This window comes from Pseudopodoces humilis, chromosome 18 (assembly GCF_049639895.1).
Source record: "Pseudopodoces humilis isolate 2021_Gansu_Grassland_sample_001 chromosome 18, ASM4963989v1, whole genome shotgun sequence".
NCBI classification, from domain to species: Eukaryota; Metazoa; Chordata; class Aves; order Passeriformes; family Paridae; genus Pseudopodoces; species Pseudopodoces humilis.
In genome coordinates, this window is record NC_142217.1 from 15,236,534 (window position 1) to 15,261,324 (window position 24,791).

General features: G+C 52.3%; 2 protein-coding genes across 3 annotated transcripts; both read left to right on the plus strand.

Moving 5' to 3' along the window:
• The first annotated feature begins 1,542 nt into the window (after positions 1–1,542).
• Positions 1,543–12,416, plus strand: NATD1 (N-acetyltransferase domain containing 1). Its single transcript, XM_005523040.3, has 3 exons — positions 1,543–1,714; positions 8,222–8,340; positions 9,082–12,416. The coding sequence occupies exons 1-3, from the start codon at positions 1,618–1,620 to the stop codon at positions 9,196–9,198; spliced, it is 333 nt and encodes a 110-aa protein (XP_005523097.1). The 5' UTR covers positions 1,543–1,617; the 3' UTR covers positions 9,199–12,416.
• A 1,685-nt stretch (positions 12,417–14,101) lies between these two features.
• On the plus strand, positions 14,102–23,180 carry TMEM11 (transmembrane protein 11). Of its 2 annotated transcripts, none has more exons than XM_005523041.3 (2): positions 14,102–14,401; positions 22,252–23,180. In XM_005523041.3, the coding sequence occupies exons 1-2, from the start codon at positions 14,337–14,339 to the stop codon at positions 22,766–22,768; spliced, it is 582 nt and encodes a 193-aa protein (XP_005523098.1). In that variant the 5' UTR covers positions 14,102–14,336; the 3' UTR covers positions 22,769–23,180. The 2 variants fall into 2 exon arrangements, with proteins under 2 accessions (XP_005523098.1, XP_087920002.1); XM_088063876.1 differs by lacking the exon at positions 14,102–14,401 and adding an exon at positions 16,542–19,846.
• The last annotated feature ends 1,611 nt before the right edge of the window (positions 23,181–24,791 follow it).

A 24,791-nucleotide genomic window follows, 5' to 3' on the forward strand; every position in this document is an offset into this window, starting at 1 on the left:
TCCCTGCAGCACCACACGGTGTGGGAGCACGGGGAGGGGATGGGGAGAAGGACAACATCTCCTCACCAATATCCATGGAGGAGGAAGGGAATGGAGCCTTCTCTCCAGGCAGACACACAGTTCTTTGGGCCAGGGCTGGATGGGAGTGGGAAAAGAGCAGGAGACCCTGAGAGGCAGAACACCAGCACAACCCAATCCAGTGAGTTCCTCAGCTGCAACTCGGGCAGCAGGAGCTGAAGGGATGAGTAAACAAACGCCAAGCTACACGAGATGGTGTTTGGGTGCAGAGAAGCTGCTGCTGCTGAGCTGTTCCTAGTTCCAGGTTAATTCAGGTGTTGCTGCTTTTCCTGTTGCACAGCCAGCACAGACACCTCGAGCACTCTCAGCTCCTGTCACTGAGAGCTTTGGGCTCAAAGATGTGATGTGTATGTGATATATGATGTGTACATGATACATGATGGAGCACCTCCGCTCTGGAGCCAGGCTGGGAGAGCCAGAGGTGCTCAGCTTGGAGAAGAGAAGGCTCCAGAGAGACCCTAGAGCCCCTTCCAGTGCCTAAAGAGGCTCTGAAAGAGCTGGAGAGGCACTTTGGACAAGGGATGGAGGGACAGAACAAGGGGGAATTAGACGGCATATTGGGAAGCCATTCCTCCCTGTGAGGATGGTGGAGTCCTGGCACAGCTGTGGCTGCCCCTGGATGTGTCCAAGGCCGGGCTGGACGGGGCCTGGAGCAGCCTGGTCCCAGCATCACACAGGGGCCGTGGCCGGGGGCTTGCACAGCACAGGGCAGGGCAGGGAGCCCAGCAGGGCCCGCAGAACCGGAGCTGCCGCAGAGTGGGCGGCACCAGGAACCCAGAGCAGAAAAACCAGTACAGAACCAGTGCAGGACCAGTACAGAACCAGTACGGGACTAGTGCGGGACCGGTACAAAACCAATGCGGGACCAATACAGAACCAGTACAGAACTGGTACAGAACCGGTACAGGACCAGTACAAGACCCCTACAGAACCGGTACAGGTCCAATACAGAACCGGTACAGAACCGGTACAGGTCCAATACAGAACCGGTACAGAACCGGTACAGGTCTAATACAGAACCGGTACAGAACCGGTACAGGTCCAATACAGAACCCGTACAGAACCGGTACAGGTCCAATACAGAACCGGTACAGGTCCAATACAGAACCGGTACAGAACCGGTACAGGTCCAATACAGAACCAATACAGAACCGGTACAGGCCCGGTACAGAACCGGTACAGGTCCAATACAGAACCGGTACAGAACCGGTACAGGTCCAATACAGAACCGGTACAGGTCCAATACAGAACCGGTACAGAACCGCGCGTGTCCCGTGCCCGCAGTGCTGGTGGCGGTGCCCGCCCGCGCGGGGGCGCCGGGCGCTGCCTGCGGGCCCCACGGCTGTGGCGGCGTTGCCCCTTTAAGGGCCGCGCGGCCGTACCAAAACAAAAGAGCGTTGCGGCCATTGGCTGCGGGGCGGGCACGTGCCGCACAGCTGGGGCTTCCTGCGGCCGGGGCCGCGCCGGGGCCCGACCGCGCCTCCGCCCCGGCACCGGCACCGGCACCGGCTTGAGCTCCGGCACCGGCTCCGGCTCGCCATGGCGCACTCGGCGCCGCTCGGCCTCCTGGAGCAGGGCTGCCCTATCCAGGTGGAGCACGATCGCAAGCGGCGGCAGTTCACCGTGCGGCTCAACGGTAGGGACGGCGCTCGGGGCTCCCCGGGACGTTACCTGCCGCCTCTGCCCACGGCTCGACCTCGCTGGCGGCCCCAGATTCCCGTTCCTTTTCAGCCCTCGCTGTTTCCCCCCCTTCGCCCCCCCCGTCTCTCCCCCGCTTCCCCTCCCCGTTCTTCCTCCTCGTTGCTCTCCCCCCTTTTTCTTCTTGTTCCTCCCTCTTTTTCCTGTTCTCACCTGTTTCCCCCGTTCCTCCCGTGCCGCTGTGTCCCACAGCACTCTCCCCTGTGCTCTCCACCCTGCCGCGGTGCGACCCCCACCCCAAATCCCCTTCCTGCACCCTAAAACCTTCTCCCGGCTCTGGGGCTCTCTCGGCTCCCTGCCCTGGGGTCGGTGTGTGGAGCCCGATGGTGGCACGGGCAGGTCTGGGGACACTGCCCTGGGCAGGTGCCTTTGGGTGATGAGGAGCTGTGGTACCCGCTGGGAACGGGGCCCCTCTGGGGAAATTCCTTCAGGGAAGCCCCTCGGGGGCTCCAGCACGGTTCTGTAGGATCCAAGCTGCCACAGCCACCTATGGGACCGGGACTGTGGAGCTCTGGTGACATAGTGACCCCTAAAAAGCTCTGTCACATATTGGGTGAACAAAGAAAAAAAATAGGTGCCATTAAAATTTCTCTGTGGTGTCCTGATTCTTTCCCAGCCTTCATCTTAATGGGTAATTCCAGATATTCAACCATCCCAACATCTCTTTCCCACCCATTTGCCGTGCTGAGAACTGCTCTGGGTAAAACTGCCTCACTGCCCTGCAGAAATTGCAGGGTAGCTGCCTTTAAAAAATAAAAAAAATACATGAAATGTGTAGTTCAAAAATCATAGGGAATGCAGGAGGCTTCGTCGATAAAACAACAGGAATAGCCCAGATTTTATTTTAGACTTCTCTTCCTCCCCCCCACCCCATTTTCATTTCAACCACTAATTACAAAGTGCAGGCTGGAGGCTCGGTAGTGGTGGAGCGAGGAAGGAGGGGACGGGTGCGGAGAAAACAATTTCACCAACTGCTTATTTCAGCCCGAGATCAAACGAGGTCCCAGGTGCCAGGTCCCCACTGCCACCACCAGAGCATTGTCCCAGCCAGTGGAGATGGTGTGTGCAGGAAATAGAGGGGACAGCCAAGGGTCAACAATTATTAGGGAAACATAATCTTTTATCGTGGTTTTCTGGATAAAAGCTCTGCCGGCCACACCATGGGCCGAGGAGCGTTTGGTGGCTGAGCAGGGATGAGTCGTGACTGGAGAGGGTGAACTTTGAGAGGGAGAGAATCAATCAGCTGTGGGAGTCGTGTGTGAATCAGCACAGAACCTCCTGATTCAGAAGGGGGTCATGGAATCCCAGAATCCCAGAATGGTTTGGGTTGGAAGGATCCTAAAGCTCGTCTCATTCCAGCCCAGGGATGCCATCTGTGTGTCCAGACATGGACCAGGTTGCTCCAAGCCCCATCCAGTCACGCCATGGCCTCACCCAGGTGAATTCCTATGCTCAAAGTTGTGTTTTATCTGGGAGTTCAGGGAGTCTGAGCCTTTTTTTGTGAGTTGAATACTGGCCACACAAGGCAGCCGAGCTGAGCAGTGTGCTGCTGTCCTGCTGTGCTGACTAACATCTGTGTGGAGTGGGTGATCCATCTCTCCTCCTCCTTGTTAGGCACTTGCTGGTAGCAGCCAAGCCCTGGAAGATGGTCAGGAGATAACATCTCTGTGGGAGTGCGTGGCAGGGTGTTTATTTCCTGCACTGCTCTTTGTCGCTCCTGGCACAATGAGCATCGGTGGTGTGGAATGCTCTGGGAGGTTTTCCCTGCTGCCTGCAGGGAATGACAACAAATGGGTCAGACGCAGATTTTGGCATCAAAGTGACCCTCAGAGGGTCTTGTCCCATGTCACTGCACTACAGCAGAGATGAGCAGCATTTTGTGGGCTCCAGGGCAAACTTTCCTGTGATATTCTCACTTTTGCTTAATGTCAAGTGTGGAGGATACCCTGGGAAAACATGGATGCACCAGGCACGTGGACCAAGCAGCCAGACTTTGACAGCTGGTGGTTTATGGTGGTGTGATGTTGGGTAGAAAACTTTCCATGGTGATGAATTTCTGGAAATCCCTGGAGCAGGAGGCCTGAGACAGTGAAAGCTGTGAACTGGTTGTGAAAGTGTTCATTTTCAGCATCATCCTGTGTTTGCCTCTGCAACCCTGTGTGACCTCGTGTCAGGACTTCCTCCTTGTGCACAAGGGAGATGAATTGAACTTGATTTTTTGGGGCTTGCCTTGTCTTCCCTTTCTCTGCTGTTCCTCCCCTCCCTCCCCTCATTGCTGCAGTAGCTCCTAAAACTCTGATAGGAACAGCTGCTTCACTTGAACACGTTCCCTTTTGCCTTGCATTCCAAATGAAGGAGCATTTAGAAGCTGAAAGTAAAGCTGATTATAACCAGACCTCACTGAGCCTCGTTATCCCTCGAGAGGAGGGCAAAAGACGCCCAACTGGATTTGTAATGGGTTAGGATGTGACTAACAGCCTGAGCCAGCCAGAAATCTCCCTGTGCAGAGACTCTCTTGGAAAACATCAATTTGTCAAAGCTAAAAGCTTCCATGGGAATCATACAGGCTGGTTTTGTCAGGAATAGCTGGGTATTTCTTTGGATCTGAGATGAAATTTCAGGTCAAAACAAGAAACCCAAAGGGATCTCCCACCCCAAAGCAGTCGGCTGGTTGGTCCAGCTGCTGGCACAGATGTTTTGGGCAGGGGAAGAGATTTTAGCAGCAGCTGCTGTGACTTCTTGATGTCCATCAGGCTCTCCAGTCAGGCTCACCACGAGCGTGGAGCAGCTCCAGTTCCTCAGGGATGCGCGGGCTTCTCGCACATTCCAGCTCCCATTCATCCAACACTTGGGTGCAGCACACCACACTTCCCAAACCTCCCACTCCTCCCCTGCTGCGTTTGGACACGATTTTGGCTGGAAGCTCCTGCTTTGCCCACTGCTCATCTGAGTCTCAGGAGCTCCTTGTCCAGGAGCCCAGGCTCAGGTTTATTGGGAAAGCTGGAGCAGGTGCTGCCTTGGAGCTTTCCTCCCTGATGAGGCAGATGCTTTCCAGGAGAGGGGAAGGTGCTGAGTTTGCAGCAGGGACCAAGGGATCTGTCACCAGACACTGCATCAAAGACGTCCCCGCTGCTCCCGTGCCACAGGCGCCTCCAGAGAGCTCCTAAACAGGAAACTGCTCCAAACCAGAGCCCTCCCTGCTGCCATTCCTGCGAGTGAGGCCCCTCCATCAGGGTTGTGCTGTCTCCACTCTGGCTGTTGTGCTCTGTTGTGTTTTCTCTCCGTAGTAACATGCCAGTAGCTCTCTGGGGAGTGAGGCCAGCCCATGGCAGGCAGCGAGAGCTCCTCGGGACGTCTCGTCCTCTCAGCCCACCCCACGCGCAGCTTTTGCTTTTTCATTTCCGCGCTCTTTGGCTCAGCAGCAGAAGACCGGAGCTGCCTCCTTCCCCCTGCTCCTGGGAGATGGGGCTGGCATTTGTTCTCTGCCCTTGCTCCCAGGGAATGGCTTTGCAGCAGTGTTCCAAGGAGGCTGGAGCTCAGGGGCTGCTCCAAAGGCTGGCGTGCAGAAATTGGCCTTGTGGGCAGCAGCCGTGGCCCTGCCCGGGTCCTGGGCACACCGAGGGCTATCGTGGGCTGGGGCTGGTGCAGGGGGACAGGGAGAAGGGACAAGGGATGGTCCTGCAGTGCTGCAGCCTCCCCTCGTTGGGCAGGTACTCTGTGTGTGCCAGGAGAGGGGGGGCACTGAAGGATGGGCTGGAGTGGGGTGCCTGTGTCTGTCCAGGTGCCTGACGTGCCCCTTCCTCAGCTGGGCTGGGACTGGGCTCTCTGCTTGGCAGCCTGGGGACTTGTGTCTGGCATGAGGGCTGAGCCCACCACTGCACCTGGTGGAAGCCCTCCATGGAGAGCAAAGTTTAGACCTGGTCCCTTTCCCAGCTCCCAAAAAAGCTTCCCCTTCCCCGAGCCCCCTGTGAGTGGAGGGAGGGACAGAGGGCGAGCAGGGCAGCAGCTGTGCTGCCATTGCTGCCATCGTGCTCCTCTCTGGCTGTGCTGATTTGCATTGACTCCACATCCTGGAGGGGAGTGTCAGTGAGCCAAACGCCACAGGCCGGCTCCTGGGGCTCTGCTGGCTGAGGCCTGGGCCTGCTGTGCCATCTCTGTCTGTGCAGGATGATAAACTTCTGTCCCAGAGCCCAAGGGGGTGACACGGGCTGGGAGCTGGCAGGAGGTGTCTCTTGTGCCTTATTCTGGTGGGGTTTCTGCTTGTGCCCCCTCTCTTTGGGGGTGATTGCATCAAATTTGGGCTGGGTACCCCCAGGACGGGTCAGCAGTGCTTCCAGCTCCCCCAGCTTTCCTGGGAGCAGCCCCCCCATGTCTGGGGTACCCCACAGCACCAGGGCTGGCTTGTGCCAAGCCATGGCTGTGAGCTGCAGGGCCCACACCACACCCTGAGTGCCCTTGGTGTTCATGTGCTGTGTCACCGAGGTGAGCGTGTGTGGATGTGATCATGCACTTGGCTGAACTGGCATGTTTTTCTGAACTGGGCCCAGTTTCCAGCAGCACTGACTCTCTGTTGTAAAATCAGGATGGTTGTAAAATCTTTTCTGTGTGTGTTCACCTGTGCCCTGGTGGCACTCTGCAGCTCCTGTCCTGGCTGGGGGTTTGTGGAGCTGCTGGGAATATCGAGGAAAAACCTGTCCAGGATATGTCTGAGATCCTCCAAACACTGCATCACCTTCTGCTTTAAAATGGATTTGTGTCTGTGATACTTCTAAACAGATCATATATTTTGAAAGTGTATTTAAAGGAAAAAGGTCTTTTGTTTTGTTGTCAATTTAGTTTTAAACTTCTCAAAGCTTCAGACAGAGGCTATGGAAAGTTTTAGCCTGGGAGGAGAGTGGGGTGGAAGGGCTGGAACGAGTGAAAGCTGCTGCTATAAGATCATTTTACAGCCTTTGGTGCTGCCAACTCTGCCCTTGCCACCCCTGAGAGCTGCCACCAAATGCTCTGTGAGCGTGAGGGCACCTCATGCCCCAGCCTGAGCAGGTCTGTGCTGCTGGGGAAGGGCTTCACCTACTCCCTTGGCTTTTTTGGGGTGCCTGGATCCACATGGAGAAACACTGCAGTGCTCCCTCTTTTCTGTCTGGAGGAAACTCAAAGAGCTTGGCTTTTTGGTGAACCAGAGCTGAGAGGGGCAGGACTGAAGCCTATAAATACTTGGGGGAACAGCAGAGAGGGAAATTATTTATGTCCACCCAAGAACAATGTTGGCACAAGAAGGAGTGGGCAGAAACCAGCAGGAATAAACTTGGGCTGGAAACGTGAAGGTTTCCATCCAATGTAGGGGACTTGAGTGTCTGCAAAAAAGGAGCAGAAATAAAAGCTTGAGCTACTTCTCTGGAAACACAAATTTCCAGTGGGCTCATTTCTAGTTTCTCTTGAATACAGGGATGAGGCAAACTGGGCTGGACTTTTCAGCTGAAATGCAGTGAAGTAGAGTGTATTGAGCTCAGCTAAGGCAGATCCTAAATGCAGGTGAACTTTGCAGCCCTTCAGCCTTAAAAAAGCATTGGAGAGAAGGAAAAGTTTCCATTATTTTAATCAAACTTGTCTCTTTGATTGTGATCTTGCATTTCTGGAACTCACTTTTAAGTACAGAAACTTTCTAGAAATGAAATGCTTGCTTTTGCACTGCAGGCAGAAGCTCAGGTTCTGTGAATGAAACCAGAGGGATGTTCTGACTCCTCTGATTTATACATGAGCTGAAACTTCTTTTTTCCTGTAACTGAGCTGCTGTGAGAGAAAGGTCAGGGTGTTGAAACAGGAAGCCTGTGTGTGTACATGTAAATTTGTGTGCACAGCCCCCCTTGCACACCTGTGTGCACCTTCCTGTGTGTTTGTGGCATTCACCTCCCCAGCATCTTCTCCAAAACGTGTCTAGACAATGCTGCAACAGCAGACCCCCAAGGAGTCTTCTCCTGTTTCATGTGCCACACCAAAAAACCCTGTGCTGGAGGAGAAATTAATTGGCTGTTACCTGGGTCAGCTTTGTTGGTTTTCTCCCTCTTCTTTTTGCTCTCCTCCACCATGAGCACATCTCCTCCCTCCCCACAGCTGCTTTCCTACCCTAAACATGTGCTGGCATCATTGATTCAGGGCTGGGTCAAAAACTTGCTCCTGCTCCAGGGGCTTGGAAAGGCCAAGCAGATCTGGCTCTGCTCACACCTCGGGGGGACCAATGAGGACATACAGGTGTCACTGAAAGCAAAGTCTCCAACCCAGCACCAGATCCATTCCCATGGGCACGAGGGATGCTGTAGCAGTCCCAAAACTGCTCATCCTGCTGTGGGTTCTCTGGGGACATCCCAACCCTCAGTCCTCTCTCCCATCCCCTGCTGTGGGTTCCCCAGGGACATCCCAGCCCTCACCCCTCTCTCCCACCCCTCAGGTTGCCACGACAAGGCCGTGCTGCTCTATGAGTACGTGGGGAAGCGGATCGTGGACTTGCAGCACACGGAAGTGCCGGATGCCTATCGGGGGAGAGGAATAGCCAAGCACCTGGCAAAGGTACGACCCCAGCCACCCACAAGGGCAAGAGCTGTTGCCATCCCAGCTGTGGCTAAAGATCCTGGCTGAAGCCAGGCCCCATCAGATTGGAACTGCACGTGTGCCCTGTGGGAATCCTGCTCTGCTGGGAGATGGGGTGGCTGGCGGGGCAGATGGAAATCTGGGCTCAGACATTCCTGTTTCTTGTGGTAAGAGGAGCTGGGTAAGTGTCAGCAAATCCAGCCACTCGCCCAGGTCTGGCCCATTCCTCTTCTCAGCAAAAAACCCTTGTGCAGGGGCTGATGGTTCACCTCAGCTCAAGCCAGACCCCTCCTCTCAAACCTTCACTGCCCTCATGAGCCCTTTGCCTGCCTTGGGCTGTGCAGGGGGAGCTGAGGAGCCATGAGCACAAGGGTGGGGTGGTGCTTTGGGGTACAGCTGCTCCCTGATCCTTTAAGCAGAGACAAAGGGATGATGAAGGTGGCTTCACAGGATGGGCTGGGTCACCAGCAGCGCAGCATCCATGGGGCTGGATGTGTTGAGGGTTAAACTGGGGACTCTGTGGTCAGGTGGTGGCTGTGGCAGGACAGCTCTGCTCTCCCCTTAAGCCTCTCCCTCCACCTGCCCTGCACAGGGGGAACCTGAGGGACCCCTGCTGCTTCCCCCATCTGGGTGAGGGGTACAGGACTCCAATGAGGCTTCAGAGGGGAGCAGAGGCTGGGAGTGCAGGTTGTAAAATCACCTGATCTCCGTTGGTTGCAGGCAGCCCTGGACTTCGTGGTGGAGGAGGACCTGAAGGCCCACCTGACGTGCTGGTACATTCAGAAATACGTCAAGGAGAACCCGCTGCCGCAGTACCTGGAACACTTGCAGCCTTAAGGCAGGACTGTTCCCACACCAGCACAGCTGTCCCTGACTGTTCAACGCGGCCTTCGCTTCTCTGCAGTCTCAGGAAACCCTTTCCCACACTCACAATTCCCGTTTTTTTTAAGCGTGTCCACGCGGCGTGTGAGTGTGGGCACGACCTCCTCCTCTCTGCCCACGTGTGAGCATGGCTACAGCCCCTGGGCCAGGCTGGCTCTGGGCACACGTGGTGCCCCCCAGTGCTTTTCCCAAGCCAGGGGATAGAAGAGGGTGATATTTCCACCAAACTCTATCGGAAGGCCAGGGGATGACTTGTTCTGCACCTCACCCTCTCCCCTCTGCTTGGCAACATCTCTGAAGTTGCTGGGGGATGTTGATTAGGGGTGGTCATGGGGTACCAGCCCCGCTTTCCTCCTGGCAGCTGGGGAGATGCTGTGGATTAAGCTTTGTGGGACAGAGGGAAGTGCTGGAGGTGCCCCAGCCCTGTGTCAGGTCCATCCCCTGTTGGGCACCAAGCTGTGTCCAAGCCCACATGCAATCATACAAGAACATGTGGACCACGGTGGCACCTCAGGGGCTTTGCTGCACTGGCTGTGGAGACACTGGGATGGACACCTTCGAGCCTAGAGACAAGACCTATGTGAAGAGTGGACTTGGACTGCAGAGGCTGTGGCAGTGTCTGTGCAGAGGAAGAAATGTGGCTGAGTTGCAGATGCTGCTCCTTGGAGATGCCAGCTTCTGTACACAACCCTAAAGTGGCATCCCCACAGGGTCATGGACTGTTATTCCTGTCTCCCTGCCCTTGGTGTGGACACAGGCTGCTCAGGAGAAGAGCCCAGCTCCACAGCCAGCCCTGGCCTAAGCGATGAGAGACATCCCAGGGCACCAGGGTGGTTTCCTGCAGCTGAAGAGGAAGGCTCGCCCCATTCCCCCCATCTGCTCCATCTCTGCATCCCTGTCAGTGACCCAGATCAGTCCTGTCATGACATCCTGAGAGCAGCAGTGAGGCCTCCAGGACTGCTCCTGGCCCATCTCCAGGGTTCAGTGCTAGAGGCGCCTGCGCCCATGTGGATTCCAATGGTTTCTCCTTACAGCCTTTGGAAAGAAGCCCTGGCTCATGGCATTACCTGTCTGCTCAGTGGCCTCCTCGCAGCTCCAAGCTCAAGGCACTGGTGGCATCGTGGGGACCTTGGCCAGCAACAGGAACACCCTCATTTCGGGAGGAACACCCTCTTACCTCCGTGGATGACAATTCTGTAGCACAACCCAGCATTGCCACACTCAGATGTAGAGGTAACACCCTGATGGCAGGGCACTGCCAGGTTCCAGCTTGCTGCCTGTCCTGCCTTGCCTGGGTTTTCTAGGGCCTGAGCTACACCTCAGAGCATCTCACACTGAGCTCTCAGGATTTTGTAGTGTCTCAGGGCAGGGCTGTGGTGAGGGAGATGTTTTTCAACACACCCAGCCTTGAACAACACCTGGGGGCTGCAGTCAGGCAGGAGATGGAAAGCCTCTCACCTGGAGACCAAATCCAGACCTTGCTTAGCTCAGCGGGGACTAAAGTTTACAATCTGTGCCACGGAATGACTGAAACCCCAGGTGAGAGGCAGCTCAGCCCTGTCCCAGAGCCCAGCACAAAATCCATGGTAGCAGAGGCAAAAACTACAATCTTCTCTCCTGGTTGGAGTGGCCAGAGATGGAGACCCTGTGCCAGGATTTCAGCCTGAGCTGTCCCTGGCCACCAGCTTGAGGTGAACCCTTGCTGCCTGCCTGTGCTTTTGGGCTGCCCATCACCAGCATAGTGCAGCCCTCTCAGGCTTCCAAACCTCCCAGACTCCATCCCTGCCCTGCACACTGCAGGCTGTGAGACCCCTGCCCATGCCCACCACCTGTGCCAGGGGGCACAGCCATCTCTGCCTTGTGCGGCTCAGGAAAGGCCTTGAGCTCAGCCCTGCCTCTGCTTCATTTCTGCTCTCCTGCTGCTTATTTCACCCAGGCTGTGACCTTTAGGGTGGCTTTGAGGGACTGGGAAAGGGTGGCAGGTAACAAACTAAAGGGACTCAAGAAGAAATGTGGGCTGCTAAATGTTCCTTCTTTAACATGCAAAACACACTTCAACAGATAGTTACAGGAGCAAGGCTGGCTCTGGTACTGCTGTGATGACTGAACCATCCCTTCTCTTGATTCCAAGGTGAAGCTGAACTGTTTCCTCCCCTGGAAGCCAAGATAACACACTTGTGTCTTTGCCACAGCGGGGCTGGGTGCTTGGGAGCGATGTTTGAGCCCAGTGCTGTGAGCCTCTGTTCTGGTTTTGTGCTCATTTCCACTGTGTGCAGTCTCCAGCAGCTCCCTGTTGTGTCAGCTCACTGGAGGGTGTGCTGTGCTGTCTGGGCAGTGTCCCAGTGCCCAGCCTGGCTCTGGAGCCCCTCGCGCTGCTCTGGCAGGAACCTCGTGCTTCCCGGCGCTGGATCACCCGCAGCGATCGCTGCCTTAAATCAGGCACAGCACACGGTTTTGCTGCTGCTTCCCTTCGAGGTGCTACAACCCCCCCGGCGTCTGACCCGAGAGAGACGTGTGCCAGTGTCTGTGCCAACCATTTCTCTGCTGTGTCCATGCTCTGTCCCAGCCTTCCCTCCTCCTCGATGCCAGTGAATAGCAATACCTGCAGGTCACCAGCGTTGCTGCAGTCCACGGTGCTCCTGTGACCCTGCACGGCCGGGTGGGACCCGGCTCGGGGTCCCTCGGTGCTGGGTAGCCCTTCCCTGCCTCCCCACCAGCTGCCTTTTCCCAGCTGGTCTCTGCAGAAAGGAGCTTTGAGACCTGTGCTGCCCCTTGGTGCTGATTAAGCCTGGAGGAGTTTGGGATCTTGGACTTTTCCCCGGGCAACAGGAGTGTGGAAGTGGTTTGGTTGAATACTGAGCTCCCCAAACCCATTTGAACTGCAGACCTTTGGTGGGTGGGTGAATGCAGGTGGCTGTCAAACCTGCTTCCACAGCCCCCAACTTGAAACAACCCCTCCCTTATCCGCTCTCCAGCATTGTCTTCCTCTGTCCAAGGTTTCCGTTCTGTTGGATTCGGTGGTTACGATGTGCCTTTCCTTCTCAGGACCTGTTACAAACAACCTTTCTGCTCTTGTTTATGTTTAACATTTATCTTGATCCCTCCCTCTGTCATACTATAAAACATGAACATAATGCATGGAATACAATACAATAAAAGTGTGGCTTAACTGAGCTGCAGTGGCTGTGCTGTGCTGGGGGGACCACATGCTCCCATTGAAAATGAACAGTAGGTAAGGGGTGAAATTACTGTGTTTAGTTTGAGGTCACAGGGCTGGCTGACCTCGTGCTGACTGTGCAGAGCTCAGGGTGAGTGGGATCACAACTGGTTCCTCTCCTTTGCCAGCTGATCCAGCCCTGCTCACCTTCATCATTCCTCCTTTGGATTTCAGGCCAGTCTTTGGGAGTTGTCCTGCAAATGAGCAATCAGTGTTTATGTCCACTGTTTTAAGATGGACATGAAAATACTTAAATATCCAGCAGCTGTGCTTGTCCAGAGGAAGGTGGGCAGGAAGGTGACTTAGAGGGACACAAGGCCCTTCCCTCCTGGAGCCAGTACTCCTCCAGGCTGGGAGCACAGCCTGAGCACTCCTAACAGGGCATTTGTGTCACTTCCCAATGCTGTGTGAAGGCTACAGAGGCTGAGGCTGAAGTCTGGATAACTCAGATTGCCAGGAAGGTTGGTGTGGAGAACAGGTATGATTTGATCCAGCATGACAAGCTGCCCCTGGGCTGCAGCAGGAGCGTGGGGTTTGCTGCTCCCAAGGGACAGCACGGTCGGTTGGGATCTGTAGCTGGGCTGTTGCTGGTAACACACTCTGTTTACATTCCACATTCCAGACAGTCCATGCTCCGGCCTGTCCCAGCACTGCTGCACGTTCTGCCGGGCTGGGCACGCTTCCCAAACACCTCCTTGTTCCTGTGAATGCAGAGTTTACCTCCCCCGAAACAGCTGCCCCCCAAAATACAGCTGAGAGAGCAGCGGTGTGGGAGGGCCCCGTAGGCTGGGAGAGCAGCCTCGGGATGCCTGGGAAGGTGGAGGCAGCCAGGGGTTTGTTCTCTTCAGTCCCATTAAATCACTTGGGAATAATGTCAAAAAGAGGCTTTTTCTAGGAACGGGGGATGCAGAGCCAGCGCCCCTGTCTCCTGATGTGCGCTGTCAGGCTGGAGGAGGGCTCCAATAAAGGGGGGATACAGACAGGGAGCTGCTGTTTGATAAGGGAAAACTTAAAATTCCTGAGAAAAAGGCTCCTCTTCTGGGAGGAATCCGGCCGGGAGCAAGAGGGAGCCCTGCAAAGCATCCTGGAGATAACCAGTCCAAGCACCGTGCACAGGTTGCCCACAAAACCTTCGGACGGATCCACAGGAGCTGGGAAAGCTCTGGCAGTACCAAACCTACATTGCAATTCTAGAACAGCGTTTGGTTATAGACTTTGTATTGACTTGATGATCTCGAGGTCTTTTCCTAAGTGATTCTGTGATCTATTCCTCCTCAGAGATGCAGCAGGGGAGCCTCCCCATTCACTGCCCCTCTTTCGAGATTGATTAAGGGGGCGAAATTCACCCCCAAACCGCCCACCCTCTCCTCCCAGGGAGGGAGGATCCTCCATCCCTATTCCCCCGAAGGGAAGGAACCTCCTGGGTTTTTTGGATTAGGAACACGAAGCGATGCTGACCCTGCCGAGCGGTGCCTACCATCGGCAGCCCATCCCCTCATGGCGGGGCCGCGGGGCAGGCTGGGACTCTTCGCCGCGCTCCTCCCACCGGGTGGAAGATCCCGGGCGGCGGGGCCGAGCCGAGGCGGTGACGGGCCGGGCTCCGCCACCGGTGACGGGGCTGTGGCGAGGGGTCTCACTGGGGTCCCACCGCGGTACCCACCCGGCCCCACTGCCCCCGTTCAAGGGACTACGCGCCCCAGAGCCCCCAGCGGCGGCGCGGCGGTGCGGGGTACTGCGGGACTTGTAGTCCTTTCGGGGGCTCAGCCCCACCCCGAGCAGCGCCCGCCGCCGCTCCCGCGCACTACATCTTCCGTCGGGCATCGCGGCGCGCCAGCGGGCCGCCGGCGGAGACATTTGCGAGGCGAGTGTCTCCAAGATGGCGGCGTGGGGAAGGAGGCGCGCGGGCCCCGGCGGCACCAACAGCGGCGGCGGCCGGGACAGGTGAGGGGCGGCCGGGCCGGGGCGAGAGGCGGCGGGGGCTGCGGGGCTGCACCGCCCGCGGCGGCCCCGCGACTCTGCGGCAAATGCGGGGGCGCCGCGAGGGGAGCGTGGCCGGGCGGGGCGGGCGCGGGACGCGGCCGCGCTGAGTCGCGGAGGGGCCGGGGGCGCTCTGCGGGGCCGGGCCCGGGGAAGGTCAGTGCGGCCCGCGGCGTGTCTGGGCCAGCGCTGCCCGCGGCGGGATGCGGCGCTGGAGGCCGGGTAGAAGAGGGCCGGCCCCGGGAGGCTCCTTCCGTCCACGGCTATTTTTAAAGGCGGGGAGGGAGCGGCGAGTCCTCCAGGGTGACCTCCTTCTGCCGGGGCCGCGGCGGGCAGGGAGCTCGCTACCGCGCTCCGGCCTCTGCTGGGCCGGGGGAGCGGCCAGCACAGGCTGGAAATACCCACGGAGCAGCGGTGGAAGTTCAGGAATCGCGACTTTAAAGAGAGAAAAGAGACAGACGGAAATCTCACAGTATCAATTAGGTTCGAAAGACCTCTGGGATCATCGAGTCCAACCTGTGACCGATCCCCACCCCGTCACCCAGACCAGAGCACTGAGTGCCACCCAGTCTTTCCTTAAACACCTCTAGAGACAGTGACTCCACCACCTCCCAGGGCTGCCCATTCCAGCATTTAATCACCCCTAGTGTGAAGAAATCTTTCCAAATGTCCGACCTGAACCTCCCCTGGCACAGCTTAAGACAGTGTCTGGTCGAGCTACTTAAAAATCTGTTTGCACAGCTCTCCACCTGCTGAAAATGTCTGGGTTTATCCCGCATATCCTGACGTTGGCATTTTTCCGTTCTGCCCCAGGGCTGACTGATGTAACCGGCAGCTGCTGAAAGCTGCTGTGGTGTTTTCTGAGTTTTCCTTTGTCCTGCCGCCTCGCCTCGAAACTCTGATATCCCCCTTAATTTGTGTTGTGGCTTTTGCTTCACTTTGTTCCCTTGCTGTGATCCGATAGTGTTTGCTTTGATGCTGTTGAATCTACACGGCCAAGGAGAGCCACAAGTAGCCCTGAAAATTCTGGCGCTAATGTGAATTGCAGGAATGCTGCCTGTGTTCAGGGAATTCAAAAGTAATTGAACTGGAAGGGCCAATGGAATTCCTGCATCAGCGTGGTTTAAATAAACAACTAAGAATACCACAGTGGTAAAACCGTCTGCACCCAGTGCTGGCACTGCCCCAGCACGGGAGGTGTGGAGTTTTCATGTGGCAGATGTGTCCTCCCAGCAGAAGGGAAGAAACAGAATACGGAAAAGAACATTTAATAACTTCAGTTATTCTTCCAGGGTGAAAATTGATGCAGACTTAAAAGTGAGTTGTTACTGTGTAACTTCATCTGTGACCTGTACAATAATCTAATTGTTGTTTGAGGTGATCTTTTTTCAAAGATTTCTCTTGATCTTAGGATCAAAAATATTCTTAAACACGAGTCACTCCATGAACCTGCTGCATGTATTATTTTTTATTCCTTTGCCAGTGAGAAGGGTATGGAAGAGAACAGAACAGCAGATCTTCACCTGAGCAGCGTTTCACAATCTCCATGAAAACCTGCTGGTTCTTTAGGTGTCACCCTGTACAAATGTGACAGGATAATTCCAAAGGTGTTGGGTGATGTCAGCGAGGTGCTGCTGCTTTCCTGGCAGTTGCAGAGCAGGAGATGTGGATGACTGGGCCTCTCTGCCACTCCATCAGTGGCTGATCCCAAACCACACCTGCTGGTCTTGTCAGGCTGCTGCAGCACCGGTTGTGCAAAGGCAACGCTGACAGACCCGATGTCATCACATGATGGCATATGCTTTTTATAGGGTGAATACAGTTTTCTTACTCTGGGCAGGATTCTTGTCCAAAGACATGTTCTTTTGAACTGAATGTGCTGATCCAGTTTTCCTGGTAACTGAGCTGCTTCAAGGAGTGTCTGTAGTTGTCAGCCAGCAGCTCTAAAAGGCATCTGTGTGTCGGAGGTGGTGTGAGGAGACTTGGTACTGAATAAAATCCTGTCTGCTGCGAGACTAGAGCAGCTTTCATTTAAAATTATTTTTTTTTAAAAAAAACAGCATATCTGTGGAGACTGAGTGCCTTCACAAGTAACTTTATTGATACAGAGAAAGCTATATTGGTTAAAAAGTACTTTCCTTGCTAGGAGTGAATGTAAGGACGTTGCAAAGGATGTTGACTGTGAACTCCAGCTGGCTTTGCTGGTGAAATAATAATGTTAAACAAAATAACCAAAAACACAGAAGGGAACTAACTAAATATTTGTTTTTCTTCATTCTGGATAGACTCTTTAATGGAGCCTGTCTAAAGGGAATTGTTAATCTGTAGACCAAAACAACTTTTTCATACAGAACAGACACTGGATTGTACTGGGTGTTTTTGTATAAAAGGCAGCCCGGTGCCCGCCAGAGCAGTGGACAGCATGTCGTTTGTTCCCCTGGGAGATGGTCTGACAAACTCTGGAAAGAACAGCTTTCATGTCATCACCACTGCCTGCACTGGCTCCTCTGTGCCCTCCCAGAGCTCTCCTTTCGCTACCTGCACTGCTCAGATTTCTGGTACTCTGCTTGCAGCAATGATTGACCTATTTCCATCAGCCTGGCTAATCATTAGTTGACTTAAAATTGACACCTCCTTGTTGTCTGGGGGCTGGATTTGTTGTAATGGTCTGGTGATGTTTTCCTTAGTGTTCAGGGAATGTTGTCCCTCCCTAAGGCTGTTTGAAGAGCTTCCCAATGTTCTCCTGTCCTTTTTGCTATTTGAATTTAAGGTGCATCTTTTGAATTAAAGTCTTGCTTTATTGCCCTGCATTTCCTGTTCTTCCTCTGCTTGAATGCCCTTCTTAAAGCCCCAGGCCTGACAGCCCTGGCTGAGGGCTTGAGCCTGGTAGATTGTGGGGACCTTCAGAGAAAAAATTCTCCAGGTGTTTAGGGTTGTTTGTGCTTTCTGTGCACCATATCCTGAGTAGAAACATACACTGGGGAATATGACTGGGAGGTGGAATATTTCCACTGAGAATTAAAGCCAGGCCACAGCTCATTCCTTAATCTTGAAATTAAATTAAATTTCAGGAAGGATTTATGTTGGAGGGAGGGAAGTTTAGTGTTTGAATAATTTGTCATGCCTTGTCTCTGTTGACTTCTTTCAGCTTGGCTGAGATGCTGACAATACTCCCAGACATGCTCTGGCCATCTGTAATGTCCTTTCTGAGATCTTGCACAGCCTGCATGAAACCCCTCTTGCATTGCTGAGCTGGACTGTGTGTGCTGTTTGTGACCAGGTGTTATCACACTGCTGCAAGCTTCTCCTTTCTAATTTTTTTAATTACTTATCAAACTGGTCTTCATTTTCAGTTAATCTGTTTGGTGCTCCAAGCAAAACTCTTGCCCAGGAAAGAAAACTTTAACAAAACTTTACCTGTGTATTATGGGAGGGGCTCAAAAGAACTTTTATTTTTGCCCAGACTCTGCTTGTGCAGCTTAAGACTGTTTCCAGGTGTGATTTTGAGCATTTGCAGAACTGAGATAGTTGGATAACTGGAAACCCTCACCAAAAGTCTGTCTGGCAGATGCCATTAGGTTCAAGGCAACAAACTCAGGAGGCTCAGTTCTCCCTGCAGGTGGGAGTGGTAGGAGGATACCGAGGGTTCTCCCAGAGTGTTTTCCCCTGCCTTGTTCTCAGTGCTCTGTTCCTTTGGTTCTGCTTTTGCCACTTGGCACATGGCAAAATGGAAGGTATTTTCACACAGAATGGTATTGTGCCTCCTCTTTGCAATGTTACTTATTTCTTCATCCATAAAGACTATCCAGTTGAAATTTCCTTTTACCAGGCAGGCTGCTATTTTGAGGAGCCTGCTTCCAAGGTGGAGGCAGAGAAATGGAACTGCTCTGAGGACTGGAATTTCAGAAGAGATTCTTCCCCGTGAGGGTGGGAAGGCCCTTGGATCCCTGGAAGTGTCCAAGGCCAGTATCCAAGGTTGAAGCAACCTGGGATAGTGGAAGGTGTCCCTGCCCATGGCAGAGGACTGGAACTGGATGGGCTTTGAGGTCCCTTGCAACCCAAACCATTTCAGGATTTGATGAACTGCTGGAGCTGCTATTGTTCACCCTCTCCTGGTGCTCTCCCATATTCCCATGTTAGGAAGACAATCCAAGTGTAATTTGAAGCTTGCTGTATAGCTAACAGACACTTCTGCCTCTCCTGCTGCTGTAGCTCTGTTAACAATGGATTCCTTATTTATAACTTTGGCAATACTAAAATTTGACATCATTGAGTTTTAAGTGATTTACATCTTGCTGTGCTGAATGCTGAGAGTTCTGTCACATTCCCTCATCCAGGCATTTGTTCAGCACCAAGAATGAGACACTAAAAGTTCTCAAACATAGAATGCCTGAAGCTGCAATAGAACAAATATTTGGATGTAAGGCCTAGAACTATTCCTATAGAACAGCTGTACAACGTTTTAACTGTGCCCTCTTACAGGTCCTGGAAAATCATTTGATTGAATAATATTAACAACTGCTTTCAGGCTTTGTTCTATCTAGTGAACAGCCTGTCAGGCTAATGAAGGCAGCATTTTATGTCTTCTGGCATTGGGTGCTCTCTGGTTATTTACTATTCTTTTAAGTAAGTTGGAGTTTATATAAAATCCCCACATTTGATAGGTGGTGGATGCCAGCTCAGAGTTGCTTGCACAGCTCTGCAGTTGTGTTTGTCATGGCTGGGGATGGGTGACAAGCTCCAAAAGGCAAACTCCACGGCCTCCAGTGTTTGAGCAAATCCAGTTGCTTTGACTGGAATTGTTCATGTGCAGCAGCTTTGTTCAATGGAAAGGCTGTGTCAGGAGAGTTGCCTCTGTGAAGTCCTCAGCTGAAACCTCCTCAAGCCCACATATCTGTGTCTTTTTCTGTATCATCTGAAATCCAAACAGTTCTCAGCTTTCCGTACTCCAGGGGCAGCCAGTTCTTGTGTGGAAGTAATACATGATAACCCCACCTCCCTGTGCAGAAATAGAGACTTGCTGCCTGCCTTGCTGACTCTTCACATGTCCTGTTTGAGCAGATATCTTTTCAATTGTCATTTTTGGATTGGCTGTTTTGCCATTTGCAGCTTCAGCACTATGATACAGATTTATTCTGATTTTAGAGGATTCATTTGGAGAAACAGCACAGTTGGGGGGCAGACTTTTTCATGGATGAAGTCTTTGTGCTGTTCAGTTCCCAGTGATTTTTATTTTTCCCAGCAGAACATACTTTAAATTCTGCTTATTTTGGCATTGGAGGATTGTGCTTTTCTCATCTTCATTGTTATAAAGCCCCAGAGCCTGGCAAGCCAAAAAATTCCAGAGGAGATGGACAGTGCTGCCTCTGGCCAGTCTGTTGGATTCCTGCTGACAGGTGGCTGTTTGTGGTGTGGATCTGCTTGTGCAATGATGCTGAAAGGAAAAAAAAGGTGTTCAGAGGGAAGAAAAGGCAAGAACTGAGCAAGGAGAAATGAGGCTGATGGGTTAGTGCCACGTGTCCTGGTGCTGAGCCTGGAGAAATCTCATGTAATGTAGATACTGAATTCTTGGAGTTAGAAGCTCCGTTCCCAATGGCTCTTGTACAGGCGGGGAAGGAATGGGCTCACTTCATCCATGTTTTCCCAGTGATGACAGGGAGATCTGAATGACAACAACTGTGCTGTTCCTAAGCCTCTGGGAAGTTCTTAGTTGAATTTGAATTCTGCTTCTCTGTTTTGCAGACCCATCTGCATGTTCCCAGGTATTACAAAACACTGAAAGTTGGAAATATATTATTTTGTCTGGAGGGTTGTGTTAGCACTGGGTTGGCTTCCAGCTTGACAATGCCTTTCAGCAATAGCTTTTCCATGAAATCATTATGCCCTAGCAAGTGGTTTCACAAAGTCATGGGTGGTGGTGTGCAGTTACCTTAAGCCTCTATATGTCTTTTGCAATGAAATTGGAATTTCTGATTTAGCAGAAGCTGCACTTGGAGCAGCTGTTATCAGGGAAAAGAATCCTTGGCAGAAACCATGACCAGCTGTGTCCTTGGTGTCAGTGTAACACCTGCTTGACTGGTTTCTTGTTAGAAACTCCTTATATAGGTCCTGTCCTTAAATTTTAAATACTTCAGTTCACTGCAGAACAGCAGAGCCCACCACATCCTGTGCTTAAAGGGTTAATGGTAATTTTCTCAACAATGTCTGACAAGCTCTTTGCCCTAAAGAAGCCCCCGGCATACACAGAATTAAGGTGGATTTTTATTTTTCTTTCTACCCATGAACAGGCCAAAGGGGAAATGCACTGCAAGGAACTCAATAACTACACTGTAAGTTGAGTTTTCCTTGTAGGTTATATAAATTCCAGCTGGACTTTTAATGAAACTGCTTATGACTCTGCTTTGGGAGAAGGTGGTGCCTCTCAGGTCCTGCTGGTTGATGTTTGCTGCTGTTACAAACCCAGCATGTCTGCAACAGCTTGTAATTTAACAATATTCTTGATTACAGCTGGCCACTGCTCAATCCCCTTTGCAGCCTGAGTGGAGCTGCACATTAAGGATAATGTTTGGCAACAGCAGCTTGTGAATGTGTATTTTTCTCCCTTATTTTCCAGTGCATGCACATAAGTACCACTGTACTAATGGAGCAAAAAGTGCTCATTCTGTTCTCTACATCAGCAGTGTGTTCCTCCTGATATCACGGGGGTCTAAATGATGTTGGGATGAGGCTGTTTTGTCTGCTGTGATCAGGTCAGATGTGTGATTTGTTCTCCTTCTGCCAAAGGAATCTGCTAGATATTTTTATCTTTGCTAGGCCACGTGCTCAGTTTTGCTCTGGTTAAGCACAAGTATGTCAGAAATATTAATTTCTGCTTAGAAGGGAGAATTTTGCTTGGTTCTGATGGATAGGTTTTTACCCTTTCTCAGAGCAGGTAAACAATCATAATCCTATTTCTTAGCAGTCTGTATGTGAATGTAGCTGCAGATGGAAGGTGATGTGGTGAAGAAGGTAGAAATTGATGTGACATTATGTAGCTAAAAGCTGCTGCTCCAATACAAGTTCCCTGAATTCCCTGAGTATGAAATGGGCTCCCAGATGAAGTGAGCAGCTCTTTCTTCATTGCTTAAGTCTGCCTGGGTTAAAAAGTTAATTGTATCTTGCTTTACTGCATCCCACTTCAGGAGACGGAGTGAAGCATTCTGCCAAAAACTGAATGTTCTGCTGCCTTCTTCACTTTCCCTTTCAGCAGTGTTCCTTGGCCATCCTTGTTGGATTTACCAGGCTGTGTTAATATAGAGGACTAAATAGTAAGCTGCAGCAGAAAGCAAATGTATTCATCTGGAGATGCTTCCTCTCTCCAAACCTCCCAGAGCAGCTTGTCCTCCTGGATCAATGAGCTGCTTGTCTTGGTTTCTGTGAAAGCTCCTGAAGCCTGTGTGGTTTGTTCAGTGATGCGTTGTGGTCACTAAGGTGTGACACTTCTGCTCTCTCCAAAGAAACTGCTTGGGTATCAGTGTGAGAAAGCATTTCAGGACTGTTACAAGACCCTATTTCTCAAATTGTTCTAGATCCTCCAAGTTAGGAAAAGGTAAGAAAAATATGTTGCCTTCTTTTGGGATGAATTCTTGTACAGCAGGAGTAATCAGCTGATGCAAAATGAAGCTTGAGTTGAGAAGCTGCTGGTTGTGAAACAGAGGCAGTGACCTCGAGGGGCTGCCCTCACTTGAGGCACTTCTGTCCTGCTCTCCCAGCCGGGTGGGTGAACGGCCTGTCCTTCAGCCCTGTAGTTTTAATTCTTCATTTCCCCTTACCAGGGTGACCTTGTCCTCCACGGACTGTTACATTGTGCACGAGATCTACAACGGGGAGAATGCTCAGGACCAGTTTGAGTACGAGCTGGAGCAGGCACTGGAAGCGCAGTACAAGTACATCGTGATCGAGCCCACGCGCATCGGTGACGAGACGGCGCGCTGGATCACCGTGGGGAACTGCCTGCACAAGACGGCCGTGCTGGCGGGCACCACCTGCCTCTTCACCCCTCTGGCACTGCCAGTAGATTATTCTCACTACATCTCCCTGCCCGCTGGAGTGCTGAGCGTGGCTTGCTGCACCCTCTACGGGATCTCTTGGCAGTTTGATCCCTGTTGCAAGTACCAGGTCGAGTACGATGCCTATAAACTTTCGCGCCTGCCCCTGCATACGCTCACCTCGTCCACTCCCGTGGTGCTGGTGAGGAAGGACGACCTGCACAGAAAGAGACTGCACAACACGATAGCACTCGCTGCCCTGGTGTACTGTGTAAAGAAGATCTATGAACTCTACGCTGTATGACTTCAGCAGGGAAGAGAGAAACCCACAAAGACAAGTGTATTAAGACTCCCACAGTAACATTTTGTTTTTCCTCTTTGAGAAGCGGTGGAGACTGGGAAGGATTTGGTTTAATAGAGCTGTTATTTTTCAAATAACACATCACTGGTGCACCAAGGTTTTTCAGTTCTTCGTTACACTTGAGATGTGGATGTGTGGTGACTTGAGATCCGTATGTTAGGCCAGGGGAGTCCAATCCAGCAGCAGAATGTCGATGAAAGAAAGCAATAGAAAGAAGGGGTGTGAGAGCTGCTTTCTTTTTTTTTCCTTTTTTTTTTTTTTTTTTGGGAAACATTTAAGTATATTGTTTAATTGTATTACACAGAACCAGCCAGAAGTTATCATTGACCATTAAAGGATGAGAATTTCAAATGCTCTTGCTCTCTTGTCACTGTTATCATAGTGATACCACTATAAGTGTCCAGCTACAAACACATTCTGCTTAGTTCTTGTAGGAGTTCTTCCTAAGGTGGATACATCTCTGAAATGCCTTGAGCCACAAGCAGGGCTGGGGGCTGCCAAGGTGGGAACCTACTTGCCTTACCTTTGTGCTGTGCCCTGACCACACAATTCCACTGCTTTTGCCTGGAACACAGGAGCTGCCTGCTCCTGCTGCAAGGCATCCACGTGACTGCATCTTGTAACTGTGTTACCTGAAATTTTAGAATTCAGTACTGTGCATTAATTCATTTTTTAGCTCTAAACTCAAAATCTTGTTCTTAGAATGGGAAGGCATTTACTCCTCTGTGAGATCTGCCAGTTATTTTTAAAAGATAGGAGCTTGCTGGCTGTAATCTCCTCCCACCACATGGAGAATAGGTGTGGCTGGCATTGGCAGGGCCAGCTTGGCACTGCTCCAGGTGTTACATTTGGAATAGGAGAGCAAAGGCCTGCAGTGAGAGCTGCCTGTGCACTGTGTGCTCCCTGCTCCAGTGGGAGCTGCAGCCTGCCCTTCACAGCTGAAACACTGACCTTGACAGGGGTCAGACCCCAAATTCTGCTTTTCTGTCTTTATCTCTCCAAATTGCCACAGCAAGCACCAAGGACTCTTCCTGTCCTCACCTCCATGGCTGTTCTGACCACGGTTCTGACTTGTGCTTCTCTGCTGGGGCAGTTTTTCTGTGAGCAGGACATGCAGCCCACTGTGGTGTGCTGGGCAAACTGGGCTTGCTGGGTGTTCTCAGTCCTTAGCACCAGCACAGGCAGCTGTACGTGAGTGGGCTGCAGGAGCTCCAGTGGCAGTGAGACATTTCTGGGTGGCAGCAGCTCTTCGTACAGTGGCTGAGCTCTCTCCCTCCAAGGTTAAAAGAAGCTGGGATCCAGAGTGTCTATTTATAGCAACAATGTACAGTTGCCTTGGCAGAGAGGAGCCAAAGAAATGCAACTACTTCATCTTTCAGTGGTTAGGCCAGGCTGGGCAGGCTGCCCTTCCACCCTGACGTGTCTCCGGAGTCCCTGCTGGATGGATTTGAAGCCAGCAGCACATCTGCCACAGCTAATACTGCTTACTGCTACACATGAAGTACCTTTGTGCTGGCCACACCAAAGGTGTTCCTGGTCTTTGTTTTACTCAGTGCAGAATAATTCTCAGACCCACTAGTTCCTTTCCTGCACCAAACCTCTGGGGTCCTGGTACTTTTTTGTGTAAAGCTTCCCCTGGTCTGGAATGATCACTATGGCAGGTTCCCTAAATGCATGGCTGGCATCAGAGATTGGAATTAAAAATTAGCAAGTTTCCTGGGGTCTCTTACTGCAGGAGGAAAGGTGAAAAGTCAGCTTAGCTGTCACAATGGGTAGGTCTGATTCAAAACCAGCTGTTACTCCATTCTGAGGTGGAGGGGCTGAGGAGCTTGTTTTCCAAGGAATCTCAGTGTTAACATAGCTAAAATGCTTTTTAACATTCTGGTTGTTAGTCAGTCAGGGATGTAGCTGCACAAAGTGACCTGGGAGAATTAGAGAGGTCCTCAGGGGTATTTTAGTGCACAGT

Excerpts from the sequence above, each read along its gene's own strand:
- TMEM11 (XM_005523041.3), top strand. The coding sequence starts at position 14,337 with ATGGCGGCGTGGGGAAGGAGGCGCGCGGGCCCCGGCGGCACCAACAGC. Across the intron at positions 14,402-22,251 it reads AGCGGCGGCGGCCGGGACAG|GGTGACCTTGTCCTCCACGG; the intron begins GTGAGGGGCGGC and ends TCCCCTTACCAG.
- NATD1 (XM_005523040.3), top strand. The coding sequence starts at position 1,618 with ATGGCGCACTCGGCGCCGCTCGGCCTCCTGGAGCAGGGCTGCCCTATC. Across the intron at positions 1,715-8,221 it reads GTTCACCGTGCGGCTCAACG|GTTGCCACGACAAGGCCGTG; the intron begins GTAGGGACGGCG and ends CCCACCCCTCAG. Across the intron at positions 8,341-9,081 it reads TAGCCAAGCACCTGGCAAAG|GCAGCCCTGGACTTCGTGGT; the intron begins GTACGACCCCAG and ends CGTTGGTTGCAG.